The sequence below is a fragment of the Dermacentor silvarum genome, chromosome 2 (genome assembly GCF_013339745.2).
Source record: "Dermacentor silvarum isolate Dsil-2018 chromosome 2, BIME_Dsil_1.4, whole genome shotgun sequence".
NCBI classification, from domain to species: Eukaryota; Metazoa; Arthropoda; class Arachnida; order Ixodida; family Ixodidae; genus Dermacentor; species Dermacentor silvarum.
The window spans coordinates 20,091,406-20,116,330 of NC_051155.1; the positions used below are offsets into that span (position 1 = coordinate 20,091,406).

General features: G+C 46.4%; 1 protein-coding gene across 1 annotated transcript in view; it reads right to left on the reverse strand.

Moving 5' to 3' along the window:
• Positions 1-11,972: 11,972 nt before the first annotated feature.
• Positions 11,973-24,925, reverse strand: part of LOC119441353 (uncharacterized) — a 257,145-nt gene continuing 244,192 nt past the window's right edge. Inside the window, exon 5 of the mRNA XM_049661182.1 lies at positions 11,973-18,774. Within this exon, the coding sequence (XP_049517139.1) occupies positions 18,258-18,774 (517 nt within the window). The 3' untranslated portion in view covers positions 11,973-18,257. The remainder of the gene's footprint in view (positions 18,775-24,925) is intronic.

The following is a 24,925-nucleotide window of genomic DNA, read 5'->3' on the forward strand; positions in this document are numbered from 1 at the left end:
TCGACCACCGACTTCCCAGTGACCCACATAGGCGTCAACACGGTTACATAGAAACTAACATACATAGATGCAAATATAGTTCGATAGATATGTATATAACCCTGGAAAGTACGCGAAGTACCCTAATAATGCTAACGCGATTAAAGTCAGGCTCACCAATTATGCCATCAGAGTTACCACGGCCTTCAAATCGAGTGCACCCTTCAAGAGCACGTATACCGCATATTGCGCCGTTCTGCCAGGCGTCCAACATTTTTTGCATCCTTGTCACCAATACTTACAGAATAGGCAGGTTACGTGGACGTGGGGCCATCTGCTGCGGAAACATCCTCTTGATATGGCTTATCGCTCCACGTTTTCAATCGCAGCCCTTCTAGTTCCAGCGATGTACTTACGTTTTTTTATTGTTTTTTGAGCTACTGGACAACGGTAAGCATTCTGAGAGCCACAGGATCCAATTTCTTCTTTTCTGGCTCATAGACAGTTTGGAGCGTCGTCTTTTTGTCCGCAACCGAAGCGATCTCGCAAGGCGTAATGCAAGAAATGCCAGATCTCACAGAATAAGGCCAACCTTTCAAGATGTAATGCGTACGCTGCACCCGGTTCGGCCTTGCTGTAACGAATGACGGTTGCATAGTAATGTTTTCGCAATCTCCAACGACTTTCATGAACGGTGCTCTTTCGTAACTTACAAGCTCACTGTACTTCGCGTTAGGCTTCTTTATGGCCAACAGGTTCTCCATCGTGCGGTAGGCATGCTTTCTAATTGCAGTCACAAAAGCAGGTACATTCTAATCGTCGCTGACCTCTGTAGCACCAATTTATTTTTAAAACGCTCCAGATAGAACTCGAAGTCTTCGACTCCGTCCTCCGTGAACTGCCCGAAGGAGCCGAAAGGAGCCATGTCGTGGTCTGATGCGATCTGGTGCGAAATACGCTGCAGCCGTAAACAGGGAATCCACCGTAGCCGCTCTACCTCTGCTATTATGATCCTACTCTCTTCGCTACCGCGATATCTTTCAGAAGCGCAGTACCTGACTTGCCATAACACATTTTTATTGTATCTACGCCCCTACCCCCCTCCACAATACATCGAAAGACCTCCACCAACACTAGCATGCCCACATTATACAGCGATGCAAGCCAAATAATGTCTTCTCAGAGAGCTATATAAACGAGAGCCCTTGCATTCTATCTTAGGTTGGATGACAGACGTTCAACCATTTCATTAGCTGGAGATGCTTTAGCAACCACATGGTAATGAAGTTGGTAATTCGGAAGGCGTTTGGGCAGAGCGCCCTAGAGCAGTAACCGGGAGCCACAGCCACAAGAGAATGTTAATAGCAAGAGAATGAGCACTTGTGCAGGCATCGTGAGGATGTTTCTGACTGCTCTGGTTAGCGAACGAAGAGAACGTGTGAGTCATCGGCATTCCTTCACGTCGTGCATGGCCGCAGAAACAACTGAGCTCTCGACAACGTCAGAACAGTACGAAAGAATCTGGTTGATGGTACTGGAGGGTTTGTGGCCGTAATGCACAAAAAAGTGACAATGGAGTACTAGCTTGCCAGAAGGTGGAGGCATGTATGACAAACGGAAGAACAAAGTTACGGTTCGGATGATTTGAGGCAACATACAGAGAAAATCTGCGGATCCCACGCACTGTGGAAATCGATGTAAGCGAAGCTTTATGTGCTGTTTGTTTTCATTGACGATAATTAGCGGTAATGTTGGCGGCGAATGTGTAATTTCTTCAGGGTTTACTTCAATATGAGTAAGGTGAATTGATGTTGCACATTACCTTGTGTGCACCACTGCTGTTGGTCTGTGTAGTCCCCCCGCAGGGGCGTCTGCGCAAGCAGGCGTTTGGTGAGTTGCGCCACCACGTACCTGAGAAACGGGGGTTGGACGCTCCAACGCGTAGCCGTGCGTGGCTTAGCCGTGACTGGGGATAGGGGGATCCTGGAGGTTGAGCTAATGCCCGGTGTTTGGACCTTTAAGGCCCCCCGGCGGAGGCAACACACCTCTTTGGCTTCTGCTTCACATAGACGGCACCCCCGGACTGACCCACCCGGGGTAAATCGGCGGTCGCCTTTTCCTGTCCCCCTCTCCGATCTTTTTCTTCTCTATTTTTCTGTCCTCACTGTCCTGTCACCTCTTCTCTTCAGTTGCTTCCTCACTTTTCATAGGCGGCTTGGGTTAACCTTGTATAGGTGCCCTCTCTTGGGTTTATATATAAGGTTATAGCAGCAATGTACGGCTGGCGCCTGCAGCCTTACACGTTAAGTGCTGCAGCGTCCCCTTGTTGGACTCCGTGGTGGGTGGCTGCCATTGCTGCCGAACTACACCAAAATGCTATGGGAACACCCGCTTTTCCTCGGATTCTTGATCGTCTCCCTCAGAAGAGGGGACGCACCGATGAGATTATAAATTGTTCACCCAACCTAAAGACATTTTCCCACGATTGCAAGTAGTCCACAGTCAAAGAACCGAAAAACTAGCAAGAACCATATCCCCATTTGTAGTTGCAAAGCGATTGACCAACACGCTAGGCCCTGGCTACAAGGTCACTAAAATGCCAAGTGGGGACCTTCTCCTTGAACTACGTGATAAAGAACAATACAATAGACTCGGCAAACTTGTTACTTTTGGTGATGTCCCAGTTACCGTTTCGCCGCATCGGTCCATGAACACAGTACGGGGGTAGTATCAGAAGCAGACCTCATCGACCTATCTGAAACTGAGCTGTTGGAAGGATGGAAGGAGCAAAACGTCACGAATGTGCAGCGCATTGTTACGAGACGGGACACCAAAACAATCCCCACGAAACATTTGATACTTACCTTTGAATTGAGCGTATTGCCACAAACCATTGAAACAGGCTACACGAAGATAGCCATAAGACCATACATATCAAACCCTAGGCGATGCTACCAATGCCAAAGATTCGGCCATGGCTGGCAGAGCTGCCGTGGTCGACTCACCTGTGCCAAGTGTGGAGTACAAGGCCATGCCTCAGACAATTGCGAGGCCACACCTCACTGTGTTAATTGCGATGGTGACCATCCAGCGTACTCGCGATCTTGTCCAAGTTGGAAAAAAGAAAAAGAAATAATAACACTGAAAGTCCGTGAAAACATATCGTTCAAGGAAGCACGCAAAATGTGCTTACCATTCCACGCAACCACTTATGCTGGTGCGGCGCGTCAAGGGGCAGCGTCGCAGCGGCTACTGCCACCTACCCAGCCCGCGCGCAGCGAGCTGTCGCCTGTGGCACCTGCCCCAGGGTGGAAGGAGCTACGTCTACTCCACCCAACCATCAAACAGGCCCGGTTACCCCAGGGTTGCCGGCACCACAACAGTCCTCGGTGGCAGCCTGCGCTACGCGTAGCGAACCCGCACGCCCGCCAGCAGCTCCCACTTTGGGTGCAGTGAAGGCTGCCTCACCCTCACCGGCCCCTGCTAGCGCTGGCAACAGCCGGCGCAGCTCAGGCCGAAAGGCAGCCCCATCGACCTTCGGGCTGGTGGGCGCAAATATCTCGTCCTTTGCGGCGAGACTTTCTCGCGAAACTTCTCGCTCGCAAGAGCGTGTGTCCGGCGCCTCACAAGAGGCAATGGACACACCCATCCCGACGGCGCACCAAGCGCCTAAGGAGCGGCGAGGCTCCCTCGACCGCTTCAGAAAGGACAAATCTCGAGTTACGGGGCCTGGAAAGGGCTCTGTAATCTAAAGCAATATTTCCTTTTTTTAGTACACACAGCACAAATTTACTTTCATTATGGATACACAAATCATACAATGGAACGTCAGAGGCCTTCTTAGGAACCTCGACGATGTCCAAGAAATTTACCAACACAATCCAAAATTGCTGTGTGTACAGGAAACGCACTTAAAATCGAAACATACAAACTTTCTCCGACAGTATGTTACGTTTCATGAAGATCGCGATGATGCTCTCGCATCATCAGGCGGTGTTGCCATTGTAATCCACAAAAGCATAGCATGTCAACGTTTGCAGCTACAAACGCCCCTTCAAGCAGTGGTAGTTCGACTTGTTCTTCTAAACAAACTCATCACAATCTGCTCACTTTACAAACCCCCACATTACCACTTACATAAACATGAATTTCAGTCCCTTATAGATGAATTGCCAGAACCCTATCTTGTTCTTGGCGATTTCAATACGCACAGCAGTCTGTGAGGCGACTCTCGTATCGATGTGCGAGGTCGTCTTGTTGAACAATTTCTTTTCTCCTTTGGCGCGTGTCGCCTGAACAAGAAGGAACCTACTTTTTACTGTCTCGCAAACAGAACCTTTTATTCTATTGATCTTAGCATAGCTTCCCCATCTCTATTATCTGAACTTAAATGGGAAGTTACCAAAAATCCTTACGGGCGTAATCACTTTCCAATACTACTGCGAACAACCAAAGAAAATGAGTCTTCACCACAAACCCCTCGATGGAAGATTGCTACAGCCGGTTGGGAGAAATTTCGAACTCTTACTAGTAGCATCTCCTGGGCTGACATCTCTTCGTTAAGAATTGATGCTGCTGTGGAATATTTTACTTCCTTCATAATTGGTGCCGCTTCTAAATGCATATCCGAAATAAATGGTGCGGCATGCAAACGCCGTGTCCCATGGTGGAACGACGAATGTAGGAACGTTCGTAAGAAACACAACAAAGCGTGGTGGTTGCTACGCGATTCTCCTACTGCGGAGAATCTTATCAATTTTAAGAAGATAAAGTCACAAGGCCGGAGAATGCGCCGACAGGCCAGGAGAGAGAGTTGGCAGAAGTATTTATCAGGTATACACTCGTATACAGATGAGGCCAAAGTCTGGAACAGGGTTAACAAGTTGAGAGGACGACAAACACATTCACTCCCTTTGGTAAACACACAGGGCGACAGCTTGGAAGACCAAGCGAACCACCTGGGTGCTCATTTTGAACATGTGTCCAGTTCATCGCACTATTCTCCAGAATTTACAAAATACAAAGCAGCAATAGAAAAGCAAAAACTAGACCAAAAGAGCACCGGGAACAAGCCTTATAACTTACCTTTCTCTTTAGCAGAGCTTCATGCATCACTCGCCTGTTGCAACCAATCTGCCCCAGGCTCTGAGCACATATTATATGAAATGTTGAAGAACCTGCCCTCTGAAACGAAGAAAACCCTTGTCTGTCTGTAGAACTTTATATAAGAACCTCCGGCGAGATCCCCTCTGTCTGGAAAGACGCCATAGTGATCCCTATCCTGAAGCAGGGGAAGGAGCCATCGTCTGTATCGAGTTATCGGCCCATAGCGCTAACAAGATGTCACTGCAAAGTCTTCGAAAAAAATGATAAACCGTTGCCTATTACATTTCCTAGAATCAAACAAACTGCTTGACCCATACTAGTGCGGTTTTCGCGAGGGTCGATCCACCACTGACCATTTGATAGGTATTGAGGCGCAGATACGTGAAGCTTTTGTTCACAAACAGTTCTTCTTGTCTGTATTCTTAGACATGGAAAAGGCCAATCACACCACATGGCGGTTTGGAATACTGAGAGACCTCTCCCACTTTGGTATGCGTGGTAATATGTTAAATGCGATTGAGAGTTATCTGCTGAATCGCACATTCCGTACTCGAGTTGGCAATGTTTTATCACGAACTTTTGTGCAGGAAACTGGTGTACCCCAAGGAGGCGTGCTCAGTTGCACACTCTTTATCGTTAAAATGAAAACGCTTCGTGCTTCGTTACCACCAGCGATTTTTTATTCGATCTACGTGGACGATGTACAGATAGGCTTCAAGTCCTGTGACCTCGCAGTGTGCGAGAGACAGGTACAGCCAGGGCTGAACAAAGTGTCTAAGTGGGCAGACGAAAACGGGTTCAAGGTAAACCCCCGCAAAAGTTCTTGTGTTCTTTTCACCATGAAGAAAGGTCTCGTTGCAGATCCCACTATCGAAATGTATGGACAACAAATACCTATAAACAAAGAACACAAATTCTTAGGCATCATACTTGAATCTAAGCTTACTTTCATTAACCACATAAAACATCTCAAGGCGAAATGCCTAAAAACAATGAACTTGCAGGAAATTTTACCTCACACATCCTGGGGCACCGACAGGAAGTGTTTAATGAATATTCACAAGAGCCTCATTTGGTCACGATTGGACTATGGTGCCGTAGTTTATCACTCTGACGCCCCGAGCGCACTAAAAATGCTAGATCCTGTCCACCATCTAGGTATCCACCTGGCCACTGCGCATTGAGAACAAGCCCCGTCGAAAGCTTATACGTAGAATCAAATGAGTGGTCACTCCATCTCCAGAGAACATACATCAGCTTCACCTATTTTCTCAAAGTACACTCCGATCGTAAGCATCCTTGTTCTACAACCCTTAATGATTTGAAGTGTGCAACGCTTTTCTATAATCGACCCTCTATGAGGCGGCCTTTCTCACTGCGTGTAAGAGAACTCAGCGAAGAGATCGATGTCCCATTTCTAGAACATCGCCTAATGCCTCCAGCTAAGCTGTCACCGCCCTGGGAGTGGCAGGTGATAGAATGTGATCTATCCTTTGTAGAGCTCACAAAGCACGCTCCCGAACCCGAAATTGCAATCCATTTCCGTGAACTTCAATTGAAGTACTCGTGCTCGGAATTCTATACCGACGCATCCAAGTCCGGTGCTGGTGCATCCTTCACCATGTTGGCTCCTCTTTTTATAAATCTGACGTATTGAACCCCCTAACAAGCATCTTCACCGCAGAAACCTACGCAGTACTGTCTGCGGTGAAGCATATAGAGAAATTCACACTACAAAAGGCAATAATATTCACAGACTCGTTGAGTCTTGTAAAAGCGCTAACATCCCTACAAAAGCATAAGAATTCTGTTTTTATTGAGCTATACTCACTCTTGTGTAACATTTACCTATCTCATAGACATGTAATAGTATGCTGGGTTCCCGGCCATAGAGGAATCGAGGGTAATGTGCTTGCTGACGAAATCGCCAAATCAATAGCATCGCAAGGTATTGGTCTTCCCACTGCTGTCCCTGCTACTGATCTGAAGCCTTTGCTACAAAACAAACTGCGAAGCCACTGGCAACGCTTGTGGGACACCGAAACAAGTAATAGGCTCCACTTGATTAAGCCACAGTTAGGGTTCTAGCCCTGTACAACTAAAACACGACGAACTGATGTCCTATTCTGTCGTCTCAGAATAGGACACACATACGGTACTCACAATTTTCTATTGAATGGAAAGGATCCTCCAACCTGTGGTAGATGTGGCGAGAGGCTCACCGTCCTCCACGTCCTCTTGGAGTGTCGGGAAGCCGAAAGAGAACGAAAGAAACATTTGCCGCTGGCATATCGCTTTTGTGTCCCTCTCCATCCCGCTATGTTTCTCGGTAAAGGACCGCTTTTTAACACCAACGCAGTCCTCGCTTTCTTGAAAGATGTGCTACATGTTATTACCCCAATAAGTTCGTAGCGCATCCTCTCTCCAGAGGATGTTGCTGCGATAGTTCTTTATAGCACATGCCTCCAGGCCCTTGTGTTTCAAGGGCCTTGTTTAGGCAATTGTGCTTCTGGCCAATTCTCGCATCTTTAATATTTTGCGAGTCGTATCATTCCTTCGCAATGCATTCTTCATGCCCATAGTACACATAAGTAGTCATTGCCATAATCTTATTACGTATAGATTTTACGCACTTTACAGCGACTGTTTTTAGGCCCCTTTACAGCCATACCACATCTAATGTTCATGTAATTCACTATTCATGTACAACTAACAAGTAATTACCATCGTCTTGGCGCTCTTTGGCCACATCTAGCTCTTGCGCCAATGAACCACAATAATCATCATGTCTGTGTAGTCCAGAGAACACGCAGGCAGACATGTTTGCTTGAAGCGTTGTTTAGCGACACTGTTCATGATTTCTGAGAGGGCTGAGTATTATCATTGTCTCACATGGCACATCGCATTGTGGCAGAAGTGTTAAACTGTAACTGAATTATGGGACTGTACGTAATTCAAATAATTATTAAAATTGTATGTATGCATTCTGTGCATACATTCGCGGTCTGAACCACGTTTCACTGCATACAGAGGACGCTTCTGCTCCGGTTACATGCTCCTTCTGCATACGTGGCCAGCACGCTTTTGAGACTCCAGCTACAAGCGCTCTCTTCGGGCTATGTACGATTGTAATTTTTACACCATAACAGCCCAGCTTGCGACCTCTAAAACCCAGCACCTGCATTTTTGTCGCATAGGAACGCACGCACAGAACGTCCCATACGCACAAACAGTGAAACGCTGCCGTAGCGGCGCCGGTCGGGATGCGCGGAAGTGAGCGCCATCTGGGCGTGTTGCAAGAAACCCAGCAGCGCGTGCGAGCAAAACCATAGCAGCGCCCGGAAAATCGGAAGAAGAGGCAAAGAAAGCTTCGCTTTAAAACCATGTCGCCATGACTTCAGTTGAACCATTCTGTTAAGCCATTGGCCCTTGGATGCTAAGCGGTAGTAGGATGTTTGTAAAAATGAACATTAAGACAGGGGGCAGAAAGGAGACATTTCGTTTTTGAGCTAGAACAAATAAAACGACATGCTAATTTATTATGTTCTTGCTGCACTGCAGTAGTTATGCAATGCAGTTGCTGCAGTGCAGTAGCCGAGGAGCAGCTGTTTCTTACCAATCACGAACGAGTGAGTGGTGACGTCGATTCCTGCACAAATGCAGGAATCGACGAAAGAACTTGCATGCCGAGCTCAGACTTACACTGAGTCCTGTGTGACGTACAGTCGGGAGCAAAAGCTTGGAGACCACCGCGTCAGCAAAAAAAATAAATATATTCAAGCGCAGTTCAAGCGCAATAAATATATTCAAGCGCAGCTGTACAGTCCGTACGTGCTCGCGCTTTGTCCCAAAGTCGACGACCAGATGCCAGAAGCGGAAGTGGTTGCGCATATCCTCGAAGGTATCGCGGATGACGCGTTTACACTCCTCGTTTTTTATAACTCATCCACAGTGCAGGACGTCATCAATGAATGCCGCCGCTTTGAAGCCGTCTTCAGCCCATTGAAATACCATCTGAGCCATTCTTTCGGGTCTTGATGCACTTGCTCCATTTCTTCTATCGCTTAGAGGGAACAAGTGGGTAGCAGTTGCTACGGACTACTCCACCCGGTACGCGATCACGCGGGCTCTCCCTACCAGTACTGCAACCGACGTCACTGACTGCCTTCGAGAAGCTGTGATACTTCACCACGGCGCTCGCCGACAACTCTTTACCGACTGGGGCCGCTACTTTGTCTCACAGGTTGTCCCGGAGATCTTGCACACCTGCGCTACAAAGCACAAGTTTACAACGGCGTGTAATCCTCAGACCAACGGCCTCACCGAGCGGCTCAATTAAACTAAAACAGATATGCTTGCTATGTACTATCGTCCCAAAAAGTTCACGGACCAAGGAATCTGACAAAAGCTGAATATCTCGCAGCCTCAAACGCGGCCTGGTATTCCCATTTCCAGCCTCTACTGGTATATGCGAATAACATTGTGATGTACGGTTTTACTGGCTACTTTAAAAGGATGCTCCGATATTTAGCGTTTTCTGAGATGCCGTGGTTCGTAAACTCTTTTGGTTATTAGTACGTCTCTACCGACCACCGTGACTGGGATACTGCACCTCCATTCGTCACATTCGCCTACTATCCGTCTCGCCATGTTTCTGCTGCCTTCTCCCCATTTTTTCTCATTTATGGACGAGAGCCTAAACTACCGTTTGACAGAATCCTCCCAGCCGTTCTCGATACAACGTCAGAATATGCTCGTGATGCCATATCTAGAGCTGCAGAGGCACGTGAGATTGCACGCCTGCCTCTGACCACTTCCCAGGAAAAGCAAAGACGCATATATGAATCTCGTCACCGTGATGTCCACTTCAACCCAGGTGACAACGTGCTTCTTTGGAAACCACCGTGGTCTTTCTGAGAAGCTTTCACCCCATTCAGGCCTGTACCGTGTCTTGCGTCAAGTGACAGACGTGACCTACGAGATACAACCTGTCGATACTTCCACACCGCGATCCTCCTCTGATATCGTTCAAGTCGCTCGACTGAAGCGATATCACTGGAACCTATCAAGCGCCGGGACAGCGCCTTCGCCGCCGTGGGTTATGCTGAAGTGGCGCTGCAGTAGCTATTGACGATGACAGGACTGACGAAGACGACTATCGCCAATAATCGCGCGTACGGGCTTCATCTTGAGCGTATGTCATCTGCCCGTTGTATATATCGTGTAAATATGGTGTCAACACTGTAAACCATTTTGCACATTTAAAGTGGTTTCAAATGCGCCAACCACCCTTTTGCCAAACTCCAATTTGAAAAAATAAAGGTGTAAGGTTGTTTTCTTTGCCTAAATAGCCTTTTGGCATGCGTAAGGGTTAATGTTTTACCTATAACACCCTTTAGGACCTTAGGGTGTGATGAGCTGTAGAGACACCCATGGCTTTTTTCTGAATGCTTAAGGCACCCCGCACCTCATTTTATGTTTTGCATACACAGTGCAAGCTCTAAGACGCCGTCTAATAGGCGATCAGCATACTGACCCATTTATCCCACAATTTGCAAGTTGCACGAAGGAATAAAAAAATAATCACACCAAATGTAACCAGAAAATTCCCTTCTCAATGACCACTTGTGCTCAACAAGTAATACAACACATGTTTTCAAGTAACCTAAACACTCCGTAATTCGCAAAAAAAAACGTTCATAATGTTGTTGCCGTAGTTTCACGTTTTTCTTATGAGTGCGCTTCTTTACATTTTTTTTTTCAATTTCTGACTGGCATTGCTTTCGTAAACTTTGTATTGCAAATCTGTGCGCAAGGCATTTGCGACTGAAACATTATTTGTGAGTACACTGTGACTGAATTCTGTTACTTGCTTCATCCTGCTGCTTTTGTTTTAACGGGGTGCAGGCCTCTGTCAAGCCTTCTGTGGTTTTTCGTCTGCACCCCTCAGTGCAATCGTGCTTTTGGGGCGGGATTTCAAATAAAAGAAATAATTTAACTTAGACTTTAGGGACTGCAGAACGTCTGAAAGAAACACACGACTTCGATCGCACAGCAGTTCGCGAGGCGCACTACAGCAAGCAGGGAATTGGTGGAGGATAAACAAGGTGACGTCAAGTGCTTCTGATGAAGGTAAAGCGGCGGGTGAGAATGCTGTGTGAAATGATCTACGGCGACGACTATAACAGTGGGTGCGAGCGCCAGTAAATGGGAGGGGCCTAAGTCAATGCCAGCCCGGTCGAGTGGGCGGGCTCGGAAAGATAGCAGCTGGAGTTGGGTGGCAAGGAGATGAGGCACATATTTATGACATTGGCAGACAAAGCAACAGCGGAGCCTATTTGCGGATGAAGTTACACATCCCGCGACAGTGGTACCGGCGGCGAAGCTGTGTGCACTCCTTCGTCACTCCATCGTGGCCACACTGAGGAAACATGGATCAGTAATTTTTGCGGAGACGGCGCAGCACTGCTACCATCCATGTGCCGCGATCATGGGGTAGTTGCGTTTTTACAATAGTTCATAGCGGATGGCGAAATGTTGTTGCGCCGGTGATACGCACCAGATGCTGGAGCCGCAAAAGGATTAGCCAGCACAGAGGAGCTTGGCAATCCACAGATCATTTCGTTGCTCTGTGCGGCAAGATATTACCTACCTTCGTGTATTTTCAACCTACATTCGACCTATAGTTTGAGCCAAAACCACTGACATCAACATGCCAATTCGCAGTAGCTAATGAAGCAGTGCGTGAGTATCGACTCTCGCTTGTCAGCGTATGCCAAAATCTTTATTTTGTTGGCTGCACTTTGGCATACACAAGAAGAGTAATCTGCGTCAATTATATTGGTTTAACATTTACAAAGGCTGTAGAAGCACGGGGCACAGGAAAGTACGCAAAGAACACTTTTATTTGAAGAATATTCGCAGTACTAAGTGGATGAATATGTAAGGCAACACTCCATGGTCGGTACAAATGTATGTTCATGTGAAAACAACGCGCGTAATAAAAGCACTTCACAGGTTGAATCACGTCCACACAGACCAATAAGACAGGAGTAAAATGTCACTGCCAGGGACTGCCGTTTAAGATGTCGACCTACCTGCAACCAGTACACTTCAAGCTATAACAAACACTAAAACACTCGTGAACAGAAAGATGCGTAGAACTCCGACCAAAACTCGGGCGTCTTCACTTCTGCCATCGTTCTCTATACTTTTCTTCGTCGGATAGATGCAATCCTTTCCTCCTCCATTTATTTGACATACCTCGTTGTCACGCTCAAATAAATGTAAATTGTTCGTGCCACCTATTATTTTATTGCTCTACCCAGAAATAAAGAAAACTTCTGGACGACGTCGTATTGAGAAATTATAAAATAGGGCTACGATAATAAGTTATTTATTGCGATATGTTTAGGTCATGAGATGTAGACATTGCCTGGTGCCATTAAAGCAGCGAATACTGGTAACGTTTGGTGACTTCGCCGGTAGGCCAGCTAATTTTAATGGCTGACAAAAGCAGCGGCTTTAAATATAGGTACAAAGCTCCCCACTGTGCCAAATTAGTGTTTGAGATTTTTTATTTGCTATAGTTATGTTCATGTCTACGAATTAAACAGCAACCATTCGTGGGTTTTAGGCTTCATACCACACCGTTTTTTATTCTGAAAGCCGTAATCAGGTTATTTGACATGGGTTAGAAAATATTGGTTTTTGTGTTATCTGGAAACCTTCACGAAAGATCCGTTAAGTTCGTACTCATTTGAACATTTACTCACTTAAAGTCACAAATTTTGGTTATTTCTTCACATGCTTCTAATGGGGTACTCCAAAGAGACTAATAAATGCGCACTGTAATGCTAGGAGAGTTTTCAGCAAGGAAACACTCCTTAGTCATGGTTGGTTGTGGCGCCTGGCAATGTTCGTCTATAGCGCTCTTGCCACGCAAGCGGGAAGTAGAACTTGAATAATTTTATTTATAACAACTTCACAAACCTTTATGTCAACTTCTGGATTTATATCTCTATTAACTTTTTTCAATATAAACGCTCCCGTTTGCTATGTGAGCAGCTGGCGCTACGATGAGCACGTATATGCACACAAAAGATCCGCAACTGCTGAAAACAACTCTTTCGTGAAAATATCTGTAGTTTTATAATTTTTAATTCTAATTTCGTTAGAGTTCAGCAGAATTTAAGGTGCGACTTCATTGAGTGTGATATAGTGGAGCATAGTCGAATGTTTGAAGCCAACAGCATGCCGTTTATTCACCGAGCAGCATGCATTCATCGACATCGCACCCCACCCTGTATGGTAGGTTTTAACAGGACTGACATATAAAATTGACTAAAATGTAGTATCTGTAACAATAACATCAATTAGACTATAACGTTACCTTTAGGAATACCCTATATGCCTCAACCGTAAGTATCTTTATTACAAGTGATTGTATATCTTTCGTTTAAAAATACAATTTAAACACTTCCTCTCATTTTTACATTCAAGTAGAACTGATGAAAAAGAGCAATACTCAACTTGTGGGCCTTTTACCCCATGTCATGTTATCCCTTATCTTCTCAATGTGGGAAATCATCCTAGCGCTATATACACTGATCAACCTTTCAACAATGATGACCTTTCAAGTTTTCGCTTGAGAGTCTACAGAAGAATAGAAATGAATGCCTGAAGTTCTAATCATATCTGCGTAACTCTTGCACAGGAATATAGCACTACAATCATTTAGACTAATTATCAGCTTATCAACCATAGCTGAAATGGCTGCACTGCTGGGAAATCGGTCAAATGGCTTTGTCTTTGAATACTTTTTTAATCAACCATACACCAATGCTTTTGTTTTCTCATCTTAAGAGTTACGCAACTGTACGCTGTCACACGAGAACTGCTTCTAGGCAGGGAGCCTGCCACTCCCTTGAAGTTCCAATGTTATTGTGGTTTTACGATCATTTTCCTGAAATCAGTACCGCCGGCATAATATTTGTTCTCGCAGCTACCTTTTGCAGCCATGTTTCCGAATAATGTAGCGTTGTTATACATAGGTCACGTTATAGTATCAACCCCATTTCATTTGTCTTTCTTAATATACATCTCCAAAATAGTCCTCTTTATGATGTTTTGCTGCAAACTAGTTGCTACGAGGATTTAAGACTCTACCGGTCTTGTGCAGGAGACAAAACTCAGGCGTGATATATATTAAGTATTGCACAGTATCCATTTTCTATGTATTTAACCATGTGATATTGTGTGTGGTTGCATATATATTTTATCTGGCCCGTGGTCAACAACAGAGATAAAAGAGCAGTCCACATGTGTTTCACGAACGCAGGTAGCGATGATTAGATGCTTGCATTGATTTTGTATGCATGTATACATGCGTCCTCATTCGTCTATGTATTTACGACACTGAACTCAGATTACGTAAGGCAGCTGACGCTGCCTCAAATATTACTCGATCAAATGAATTATCCTAAATTATTATGACTAGACAACACTCTAACTAAACGAGGTGCTTTTTCTGCTATGGTTTCGCAGAGATTGCAAGTTTTTCAGAGCAATCTGGTTTTGAAACGGCAAGTATTTGGGGCATTTTTAGTGATGTAACGTCGGCTCTGTCAATCCATGCTTCACTCAAGAAAAACCTTGAGATAAATGCGTATAGTTTCAACAAAAAAGACAATTTGTTTCCACAATATCATTCATAGTCTGCTGATGTTCAAAGGGGGATTGAATTGTGCTGAGCTTAATTATGGAGTAATTGCTTCTGTTATCACCGAAGACAACATTTATTATCTTACTAGATGTCTGGTTATTCCTTTAGTTAGGTAGACACATTGTTGCTTGGCCTATCCACCATTATTCGATGGGTCAGTGCGCCAGTACCTTCTCAAAGATTGGTCCTCCCCTGTCGCTTTCAAAGCACGGCATTTCTTTGTTCTTGTCTCACCACGAACTACAATGTTTGCATGGTTGCGTATAACTGGAGATTGAGTGATCCCAGCAAGGAATAGGAGCGTGATTACGAAGCATTTGGCTGTGCTGTGGTGCACCGGACCTGCAACTCTAAAGTGCGAGGGTTAGGATCTGAAGCGACAGAAATCTCAATGGGAAGGCACGAGCAGTGTTCGGGCGCCGGTCCATGGTTACGGCTAAACAATCGCCCTCGGGCAACTATAGCACAAACAGGGTCATGACTGCAGGTGAAGAACTCTTATACAGCTGCATATTATCCTACTGTGAGCCAAGCGTCAGTCTCCCAACGAGGTAGTAGGTGGGCTGCACGACGAAACATTTCTAGAAAACAGAACTCAGAAAACGCGTAATGTTCACATCACTGGGTAAAAACGGTAGGTATTGTCACTCCGGAAGCTACAAATTTTCGATGAATATGAAATGATTACACGAATATAAAGCGAGACGAGAAATAAGTGGCTCGTAATAAAACAGTGAATGCCAGTATTATACAAACTAGCAATTCAGATGCAAGAACGCACAAATGAAGCTCCACCTTAGATTGTTTCATGCACCTGAGACATGCGAAGAGTAATAATTGTGCCTAAGAAACACATAATTATATAAAAGCTTTGTATAGCGTGTTTCACGAATAACAATGAATCAATATTTCATGTTACTTAAGGATAGAACACTCGACAGGCGATATAATTACACGAACACTGCAAACATTTACGCTAAGCACTCCACAACACGACGCAAAAATAGCATGATCAAAATGCTGACCCGAGCAACAACACTAACGTATAATCTTTACTATGCAGTACAGTCCATACCAAGAGAGTTCAAACATCTCTAAAACCACGGTGCCTTTCAAATGCGACATGTTCATCGCCTCTACCACATGGCGCTTAGGCAGGTGTCTAATGCAACTACGAAAATTTAGAGCATTAAAAGAGGCATTATTATTCGGCACCAAAAGACTACTACAACCGCACATTAGCGATAGTACGAAAACTTGCGAAACAAGACTATAACTGTTTGCTTCATGAAAGCCTTATGTGGTCATCTCCATAAGCACGAGCTATTATCTGGTATCGCGACCTCGTACCAACTGGTGAAGACCATTATTCTGTCATCTACGCACGCTTTTTCCTTTCCTGTGACAAAGGTGCTACCATTTGTATTGTCCTACTTCTTATCGCTTTCAAGGATATATCAATGTGACGCTTTGTTGTTAACTGAAAGCTTTTATATGATGTACGCCTGATCAAAGATAGCGCAGCTGTTTTATATCGACATCCAGTTTTGGAAGGCACTGTGACTAGTTAGGACATAATGGATTTCGCGGTCCCAATGAAGATATGGGGCATATTATTTTATTTATCTTGAAATGAAAAGCGACAGGTATGACCATGTCATGAGTTGTGTAAAAACGCTGCGGAAGTCTTATTCATTTCGGTTATTTGTGTTTCGGTATTTGTGTTGGTATTTCGGTTATTCGTGTCGGATGTGTGTATTTTCATCCGATTATATGCCCGCGATGTAAGCAGGAAAGTATGCATAAACACCGTAGTGGGAATGGCTCGTGAAGTGCTTCGTGAAGAACTAAATACCAAACAGCGGGAAAAGCAGGTTATAGGGCATTCGAATATTGCTATGCAGTCTGAAAGCAAGTCTGCCTCTGACATCTCCCAACACCCATGTTTGAAGGCCAGTAATTGCGGTAAATACGGTCATGTGTGCGATTGAAGTTGTCCTTGATTTATAAAAGTGCGATATATGATTAATGTAACCAAAATTTGGTTAACTGCATCATTAACTGTCAGTGACGGCATGAATGGCAATTCTCATACAGATCATATTAATCAAACTCTCTACCCAAAAAGAATATGTGCCGCGCTAACAATTCTAGTGCCAGCTTGTAGTAGGCTGTACACAGGAACACTCATCGATCAGTAGGCCTATGCCTCTTCACTAAAACCTTCATCAGTACAACTCCAGTTATGCTTTACACATACAATAGCTCACCTACAATAGGGTGTAATGGGTGATGCTGCTACTAGAGGGCAATTTTTCATTTCACCCACGTGCTTTGCGTAGACTTTGCGTAGAAGATAGGGCGCCGTCTCGCACACGCCTCGCGTCTTCTTAAACAACCTATGGAGGATTAGATGTATGTATCTTTCTCCCATAACGTAGTTGAGGGTACTGCAACATGAGTAGTAAAACAAAAAACTATTTGCGACCGATTTCAGGTGAATCGCCTTTTAGCTTTATCCGAGTAAATACTCTGTAAAGGCATTTACTAATCTTATTCGGGTAGAGATAGTTCTTTTCAATCTTATTGCACACCATCCACAGTATTTGCAAAGCCACAAGCAAAATATAAAGAAGGAAGTTTACCTAAAGTACAAGGTTCTTCGTGGAGGAGTTGAGTGACTTTTTCATTGCGTTAAATTTAAGATTTTAACATTTCGTACAGCGGAAGCAGTGGCGAATTTATGGTTTCTTTTTTATTGTTCAAGACTTCCACGGTTGACGGTTGCGTGTAATTTGACGGTTAAGTGTAAACCGCCATCCCGTCCAACAGCGATGCCATCGTCTTTTTACCGTATAATTAAGCGGTACTCAACATTCAGCAGCGAACAGAATACCCCAAGCAATTTGTGAGTTAATTGGCAGCCACAAAGATGTTTGGAAATACTGAAATGCATTTTGTTTGTCGAAGCATTACTGCGCTTCTTCTCAGAAAGAATACATCATGCTTAAATCTGTATACTTCATGTGGGCATCCTTTGCCTTCTCTTCTGTTGCTTTTACAAACCGTGATGACTAGGATATCGCTGTTTTAAACGCATCATTACCTGTGTAATGAGCAGCTTGGCTGGCGCCTCAAGTGCACTCGAAATTTTTCCTTGCGGATCAAATTTATTTGATTATATTCCATACTTTGTATGCGTCTGCGTGCTGGCGTCATGGCCGCTGTGTTTCTGAATGTGTTTGTGGCATTGGGCAGTCAATTCACTGGTGGTGGCATATCAGTTCCCGTCCTGTGCGAGTCGGCACCCTCATCCTGGGAGGAATACTCAAAGCAGTGTCTCGAGCAACCCGGTGCCGGACGCTAGAGCAACTCCAATCCGGGACGACCCGGAACACGGCAGCACCACCAAACAGGCGGCGGGCGAGTCGCCGCCGCCTCGCCGCGGCTACCTAGCGTCCACTCCGCAGTCGGGGGCCTCCAGGTCGTCCTCGTCGTCAGCGTCGTCGTCGTAGTCATTCACTACGTCCTGGATGAAGCTGGGCTCGGCGAAGAAGCTAACCGACCCAGAGCGAGGGTACGGACTTGAGCGCGGTGAACTCGAGCGAGGCGAAGTTGAGTGCGGTGAACCGGACCGCGGCGAGCCCGACCGAGGGCTGGGAATACCGGGCACTTGCAAGATGGCGGCCGTGGCGCCAAAAGTGACGCGGCTGCTGCGACGGGAACTGCTCCCGGCCAGGGACTTTCGCTTGCTAGACGCCAGTTCGCGGGCAAAGTCCAGCTCGTCCTCGTAGTGCTCTCCCGATGAAGAAGAGGAAGACGAGGCTGCGGGTCCAGTAGTTCGCGGGTCTTCCTCAATGTTGTTGGGAGGCCGGGAGCTTGTGTCACCGGACGAAGAGTCACGGGAGAAGAAGGATGGCCTCTCGCCTCCACGACCCGGGATCTCCAGCCGTGCCGCCCGCATCCTGCGGCAAGACATCCACGTTTAGTTAAATAAACACTGGAACACACTTTGATCACAGTAAATAGAGAACGCTGTGCCAGGCGCGAAACAGTGCTTTCACTCAAACGTCTACCACATGTTTCTTCTGGTGCGCTCTGATGATAACTTAAAAATATCTTACCGAAGATTCCCCAATCTTTATGGTGTCTTTATGCACGTCATCTTTTGATTTCACCGGCATGAAATAGTGAATGTCTGACTGTTCAACAGATCTCTCTCTTCGTTTTGAGAAACGTTGGCTCCAGTAAAATCTTGCTATGTGTGATATTGTTTTTATACATTTCATCAATTACCTGCTGATGTATTATATTGGTTAAGGTCGAGGTCGCTAGCTTGACCGGTCTTCACAGGGCGCATTTCAATATGGGTGAAATAGGAATTGCACGTGTATTTAGATTTAGGTGGGCTTTGTCCCCAGAAAGTCAAAATTATTTTGTAGTGCCCGACTGTTTCGTCAGTCATAATGTGATGACACGTGGAACGTCGCACTTAAAGTGCCAAGATTAAGTTCATTTATGTTTCATGAATGAAATAGACGAAAGCGATTGCGTTCAGAAGTGAAACTTAAATTTGCGTCACCGCTCTCATTTGTCGGACGTTGGCTCGAATTATGGCGGTTTCTTTATGGATAAAATAGAATGGGAACCATTTCCCGGTCGGCGTGCGATCGCTATAATCTGTGTGCTCGAATGAGCGCTTTTTCCACTTTTAATTCTGCAGCATCTGTACCACCTTGAACGGAGTTATCTGCAACGAAGTTGAGAAATTTCGCCAAGGATGAAGCAAGGATTCGCTCTGTCTTTATTATTGTTCATGCTTTATATTAAGTCCATAGAAATTCGAATGCGAAGCAGTTAATAAGGTTTTGTTTTATCTTACATACGTAGTGGGCAAGAGGTCCATCAGAATGTCCTTGGGATGATGTATTCGGACGACATTGTGCTACTAGAGGTCAATACAAGAAATTTACAATGACTTGGGAATATTCGTGGTTATCCAGCGACAAATCAATGCCTTAGTTTAGTGCAGATAAATATATAATTATGAAGTGATTCAACAGACGAGCAATGACGTGGTGTCAATTTGACTGTGAATTTGAGCAACGACACTGTGAAGGGAAGCTAAAAGCGGGATGGTTATTTATAGCTATTTGCTTTATCAACTGAATGATGCACTTAGCAGTGCATTCTTGTTGCATTGAGGATATCTCGGTAGCGTTTGCGGTTTCATAACTTATTTTCGTAGAGAAGAGAGTCCTTAACCAGCACATCTGCGGCTGTAATAGGGGTTGACAGCACGCCAGTAGACAACAGTTGGCGTTCGGTGACAAACGCACCCCGCAACTTGGCTGAGCCAGAGCGCGCGCCACTTTTATTGACACATTTGCATCGGCGGTGAAAGTCCGATCACGATACCGGGCGAAAGAGTGGGCCATGGGTCATGCACGAATTGGGAAGACGTGATTTGTGAAGCCATCGGGACCTGCGCCTTTAGCGACATTCGACATTGAAAACAAATGACATCTGTGCTGAGAACCACACTATCCACATCACCTATCACTCACCATGGTGACCTAATGGCTATAGCACTGCGCTGCTAACCACGAGGTCACGGGTTCAAATCCTAGCTCCGGCGGCCACACTTCAATGGGGGCAAAATGCAAAAACGCCCCTGCATTGGGTGCACGTTAAAGAAGTAATCCGGGGTGCCGCACTATGACGTGCCTTATATTCAGACCATTGTTCTGGCATATAAAACTCTAAAATTTAATTTTTATATCACCCATCAGATCTTGTGGGTACGTCTGTGCTAAGCGCTGCTCGGCATTAAAGACGAAAACACGCGGAAGCAAAATACTGATTAAAGCATTCCGGACTACCTATATCAACGCCGCCTAGTGAAACAAGTGGCGGAATAGCCATTGTCTTTTTCCATTTCACTTCACATGCTTCATAAATTGTTGGCGGTCGTCTGAAAACTGAATCAACTGAAAATATTTCTTAAAGCCGTTTTTAGGTGCGCGAACGGCCTTCTTTGATTTGAGGCAGCTTTTTCCAGCTTTTTCTAGCCATCGCTCGTTGGTACTTGACGCAAAATGCATAAAAGCATTTGCCTCTTCTGCTTAATACCGTGAATGCTTTCGAAAATCAAGGCTTTCTTCTACGTTGTCTTTCATTTAGCCGATTGCACGGGGAAAATTTATTTATACATTCATTTGACTACTCGGCAAATGCCCTTTTCAGGGGTATTACATGAGTGGTTGGCTGGTTTAAAGAAGAAAAAAATCTTTAGTGGCTTTCAAATGCGCCGTTCTGGAGTCCTTCGTGGTTTTTTCAGGCGGTTCATTCCAGTCATTTGGTGCTTGGGCAAAAAAGAACAGAAGATGTTAAGAAATACGGTGGGTGCAGCATATACGGCTGAAGCACGAAAAATGCCGATGTACTCACAAGACTACAGGTTTCCTAGTAGATGAGTGATAACGTTTGTGATACAGGCACAGCCTTGCAATTTTGCGTCATAGTTATGAAGTCGTGAAGATCACCTCGAAGTTTAGCTGAAAGGCGCGGCTTTAGTAGGAGTAATCCTTACAGACAAATCTTGATGCATGATTTAGATACATTCGAGTGATTTAGAAAGGTTAGATAGCTGAGAATCTCAGGCGGAGCACGCGTATTCTAGTCTGCTATGTTCTAGCATTTCGTATTTTAGACAAATTTATGCTTCATATTTATTGTTACAACGAGCTTCTGTTTTAAATATATCATTATGCTGATACATTTTCGTTTATCCTACCAACCAATGCTTTCGAATAGTTATAGAAACATCTCGCCACACTGAGCGCCGAATTTGTGCGTGTAATTTGCATTTAACATAAACAGCCCTGTGGCAACTAGCTTCAAAAACAAACATCGCAGATGTCACCAACTAAGGTTGGTTTGTTAACACCAGATCCCGAAAATAATTTTCTCTATTTGGTTAAGACACCATTACACTGAGCTTGAACTAATGAAAATGTTCTGCGATCCCGCGGTTAGGTTGGGCCTAACCATCCCCACGTGGTAGCGGCCCACAGTGTTGCGCGAAGGGGCGGCACTTCTTCAAGACTCTTTTAATAAAGCTCTTCAAATCCGCATCCGTAATGCGGTTTATTGCCGATTCGGAAACGCGACCAACTCAGTCGAGCGTCAGACACCAAGAGCGGAAGCCATTCTTCGTCGGCGGGCCGATGATGATAGTGCGTCCGTAAGGCGCGCCAGTGTTCTTCGCTACAACTGCCCCCTGGAGAAGAAGGAGCCATCCTGACGACTCAGGGGGAGGAGAGGACAAGCGAGTCGTAATATGGTTTGAGCCTCTGGACGTGCAGTGTCTCCCGTCCGCGACGCCTCAAGTTAGCAGGCTGCGTTATGGCACGTACAGACTAGCGGCAAAACGCGCGCGGCGCGGCACCGGCAGCAAAACGCAGCTGCGGCAAGGCGGCCACACCAACCGGCGGCGCGCCGCTGCGGCAATCACGTGACGGACTAGACTCCTCCCCCCTTCTTGAACTATCCGTCAGCTCCGTCCGGGAGCGGACGCGTGCAGACGATAGTGCGAAACAAGTTTCCGGCTAACACCGGACGCGAGTACGAAACGAGCGGTCGGGCAGGTCCGCATGGCACCAGTTTCCCGCGCTCAGGTCACGGAAGTGGGCCGCTGTCATTCGTCTCCTTCATCCGCGGCACGCGGCAAACCGCAAAAATCGGTGCAGGAGCGATCCCTCCGGCGGCAAGAAAAACCTGCTTCGCGGCTGCTTTCGCGGCACGCGTCTTGCCGCCGCCGGGGCGCCGCGCGCATTTTGCCGCTAGTGTGTACGTGCCATTAGTGGCTCGACGACGTAGTTGACAGACGTCGTCTGTTGTAAGATGCGGTAGGGACCGTGGTATTTGGCGAGGTGTTTAGAGGAGAGCAGGCGTGCTTGAAGGTATACAAAGCCAGACTAGTGAGTCCGGCTGGTAAGCGGAGCGAGTTCGGTCACCATCGTGACGGAATTTTTGGAGACGTTGGTCTTCCGCCGTGAACGAACGGGCCAGCTGACGGCATTCCTCAGCGTACCTGGAGGCTTCAGACCGAGGCGTGCCCTCTTATGGGTCAGGCCGGTAAGGGAGAATGGTGTCGAGCGTACAGGTAGGTTCATGGCCATACACGCGGAAGAATGGGGAAAATCCCGTTGTGGATTGTGAAGCGATGTTACAAGCCTACGTAACATATGGCAAAACGAGGTCTCAGTTGGTATAGTCCGATGCAATGTACATGGATACCATGTCGCCCAAAGTATGATTGAACCGGTCTGTTGTGCCGTTCGCTTGCGGATGATAAGATGTATTGGTGCGATGGACGGTATGGTCAGAAGGGCATTAAGAACTTCGAAAAAAAAAACGCATGCCCTATGTCACTCAAAAGTTCCCGCGGTGCCGAATGACGCAGTATGAAGTGATGCAGGAGGAAGGACGCAATGTCGCGGGCTGTCGCTGTTTGTATAGTGCCGCAGTTTCTACGTAGCGGCTGAGGTTGTCGGCAGCGGCAACATTCCAGCAATTGCCAGCTGATGTGCAGGGAAGAGGGCCGTAGAGATCAACGCCGACGTGGTTGAATAGTCGAGATGGACAAGGAATGGGCTGTAAAGGACCAGAAGGACGAGGACTACGAGCCTTGCGGCGTCGGCACGCTGCGTACTAGCGAATGTACTTTCCCATTAAGTTATACATGCCACGGCAATAAAAGCGCAAGCGAAGCATGGCGTAAGTCTTGAAGACGCTAGCATGGGCGCATTGCTGGTCCGAATGGAGAGCGGAGCATACATCTGTGCGCAGTTGGCGGGCAACGACTAACAACCATTTGCGGCCATCGGAAGCCTAATTTCGACGGTAGAGAACACCATCCCGTAACTCGCAATGAGAAGCTTGGTGGCGGATTGTGTCTTTCATAGAACGCTTGTACCCTTGTCTCGTTTTGTTTCTCTGCAAAATCGGGGAGCTGCCGCTCCCTTGTTGCGGTAATGGATGAAGAAGCCGTCGAGGACCTTCCTGGCGCCCAACCATCACGTCGGGTCACGTCCAGGAAACGTGGAAACGCGTCAAGTGACACGGACAGCGAGGCAACCGAGTTGTACTCGTACTCGGACAGCGTCGACTCGTCGGACGACGATTTCACGCTTGTCATGAGCCGAACTACTAAAAGAAGACTGCTACGGAGGTCATCATCGGCAAGTGTCTCCACCGTGAAGACAACACCACAGCGCTGGCCGTACACGATGCTCTTCATACCCGTGGACCCTGTGTCCAATCTGCGATTCCTGAACAGGCAAGTCCTTTCTGCGTTTCTTGAGGGAATCGCACCAAATGAGATCAAAGACGTGAGAATAAACGCACGGAAGAATGTCCTCGCAGTAGACGTTCTACACCGTAGTGCGCTGCAAAGCCTGCGGCACGTAACGGAGATCGACAAAGTGAAAGTGCGATCCATGATTCCTACAGGCTGCAATAGCACTGTCGGCGTCATTTATGATGTCGATATTTCTATACCAACGGACGACTTGCCAATATTGATAAAGCCAACTACAGAAGGCACTCTTATCACGCACATCGCAAGACTTGGCAACACACGTTGCCTGAAGCTTGAGTTTGAGGGAGACAGCCTTCCCTCACACGTCAAAGTTGGCCACGTCCGCCATCCAGTCCGGCCCTACGTACCGAAGCCCCTGCAATGCTACAAATGCTGCAAGATGGGGCACGTAAAAGGTGTCTGTAGGAACAATCTCGTGTGCCCACGGTGCGCTGAATCTCATTCGGAAGAAGCCTGCCGCGCAACTGTGTTAAAGTGCCCTAACTGCCATGGTAACCATGAGGCCTCATCCAAGGATTGCCCGCGGGTGCGGAACGAGCGAGCAGTACTCAAACGTATGGTACGGGACCATTCTACACACAGAGAGGCTGCCGCTACTCTCAGGCGGCGACGACGACATCGCCACCGAAGAGCATCACGAAGAGTTGCATCTACCGATAGATATACACCATCTTCCAGCAAAGCGGCTACCATACCAACGCCGACTTCCACAAAGACGGACACTGCGACAA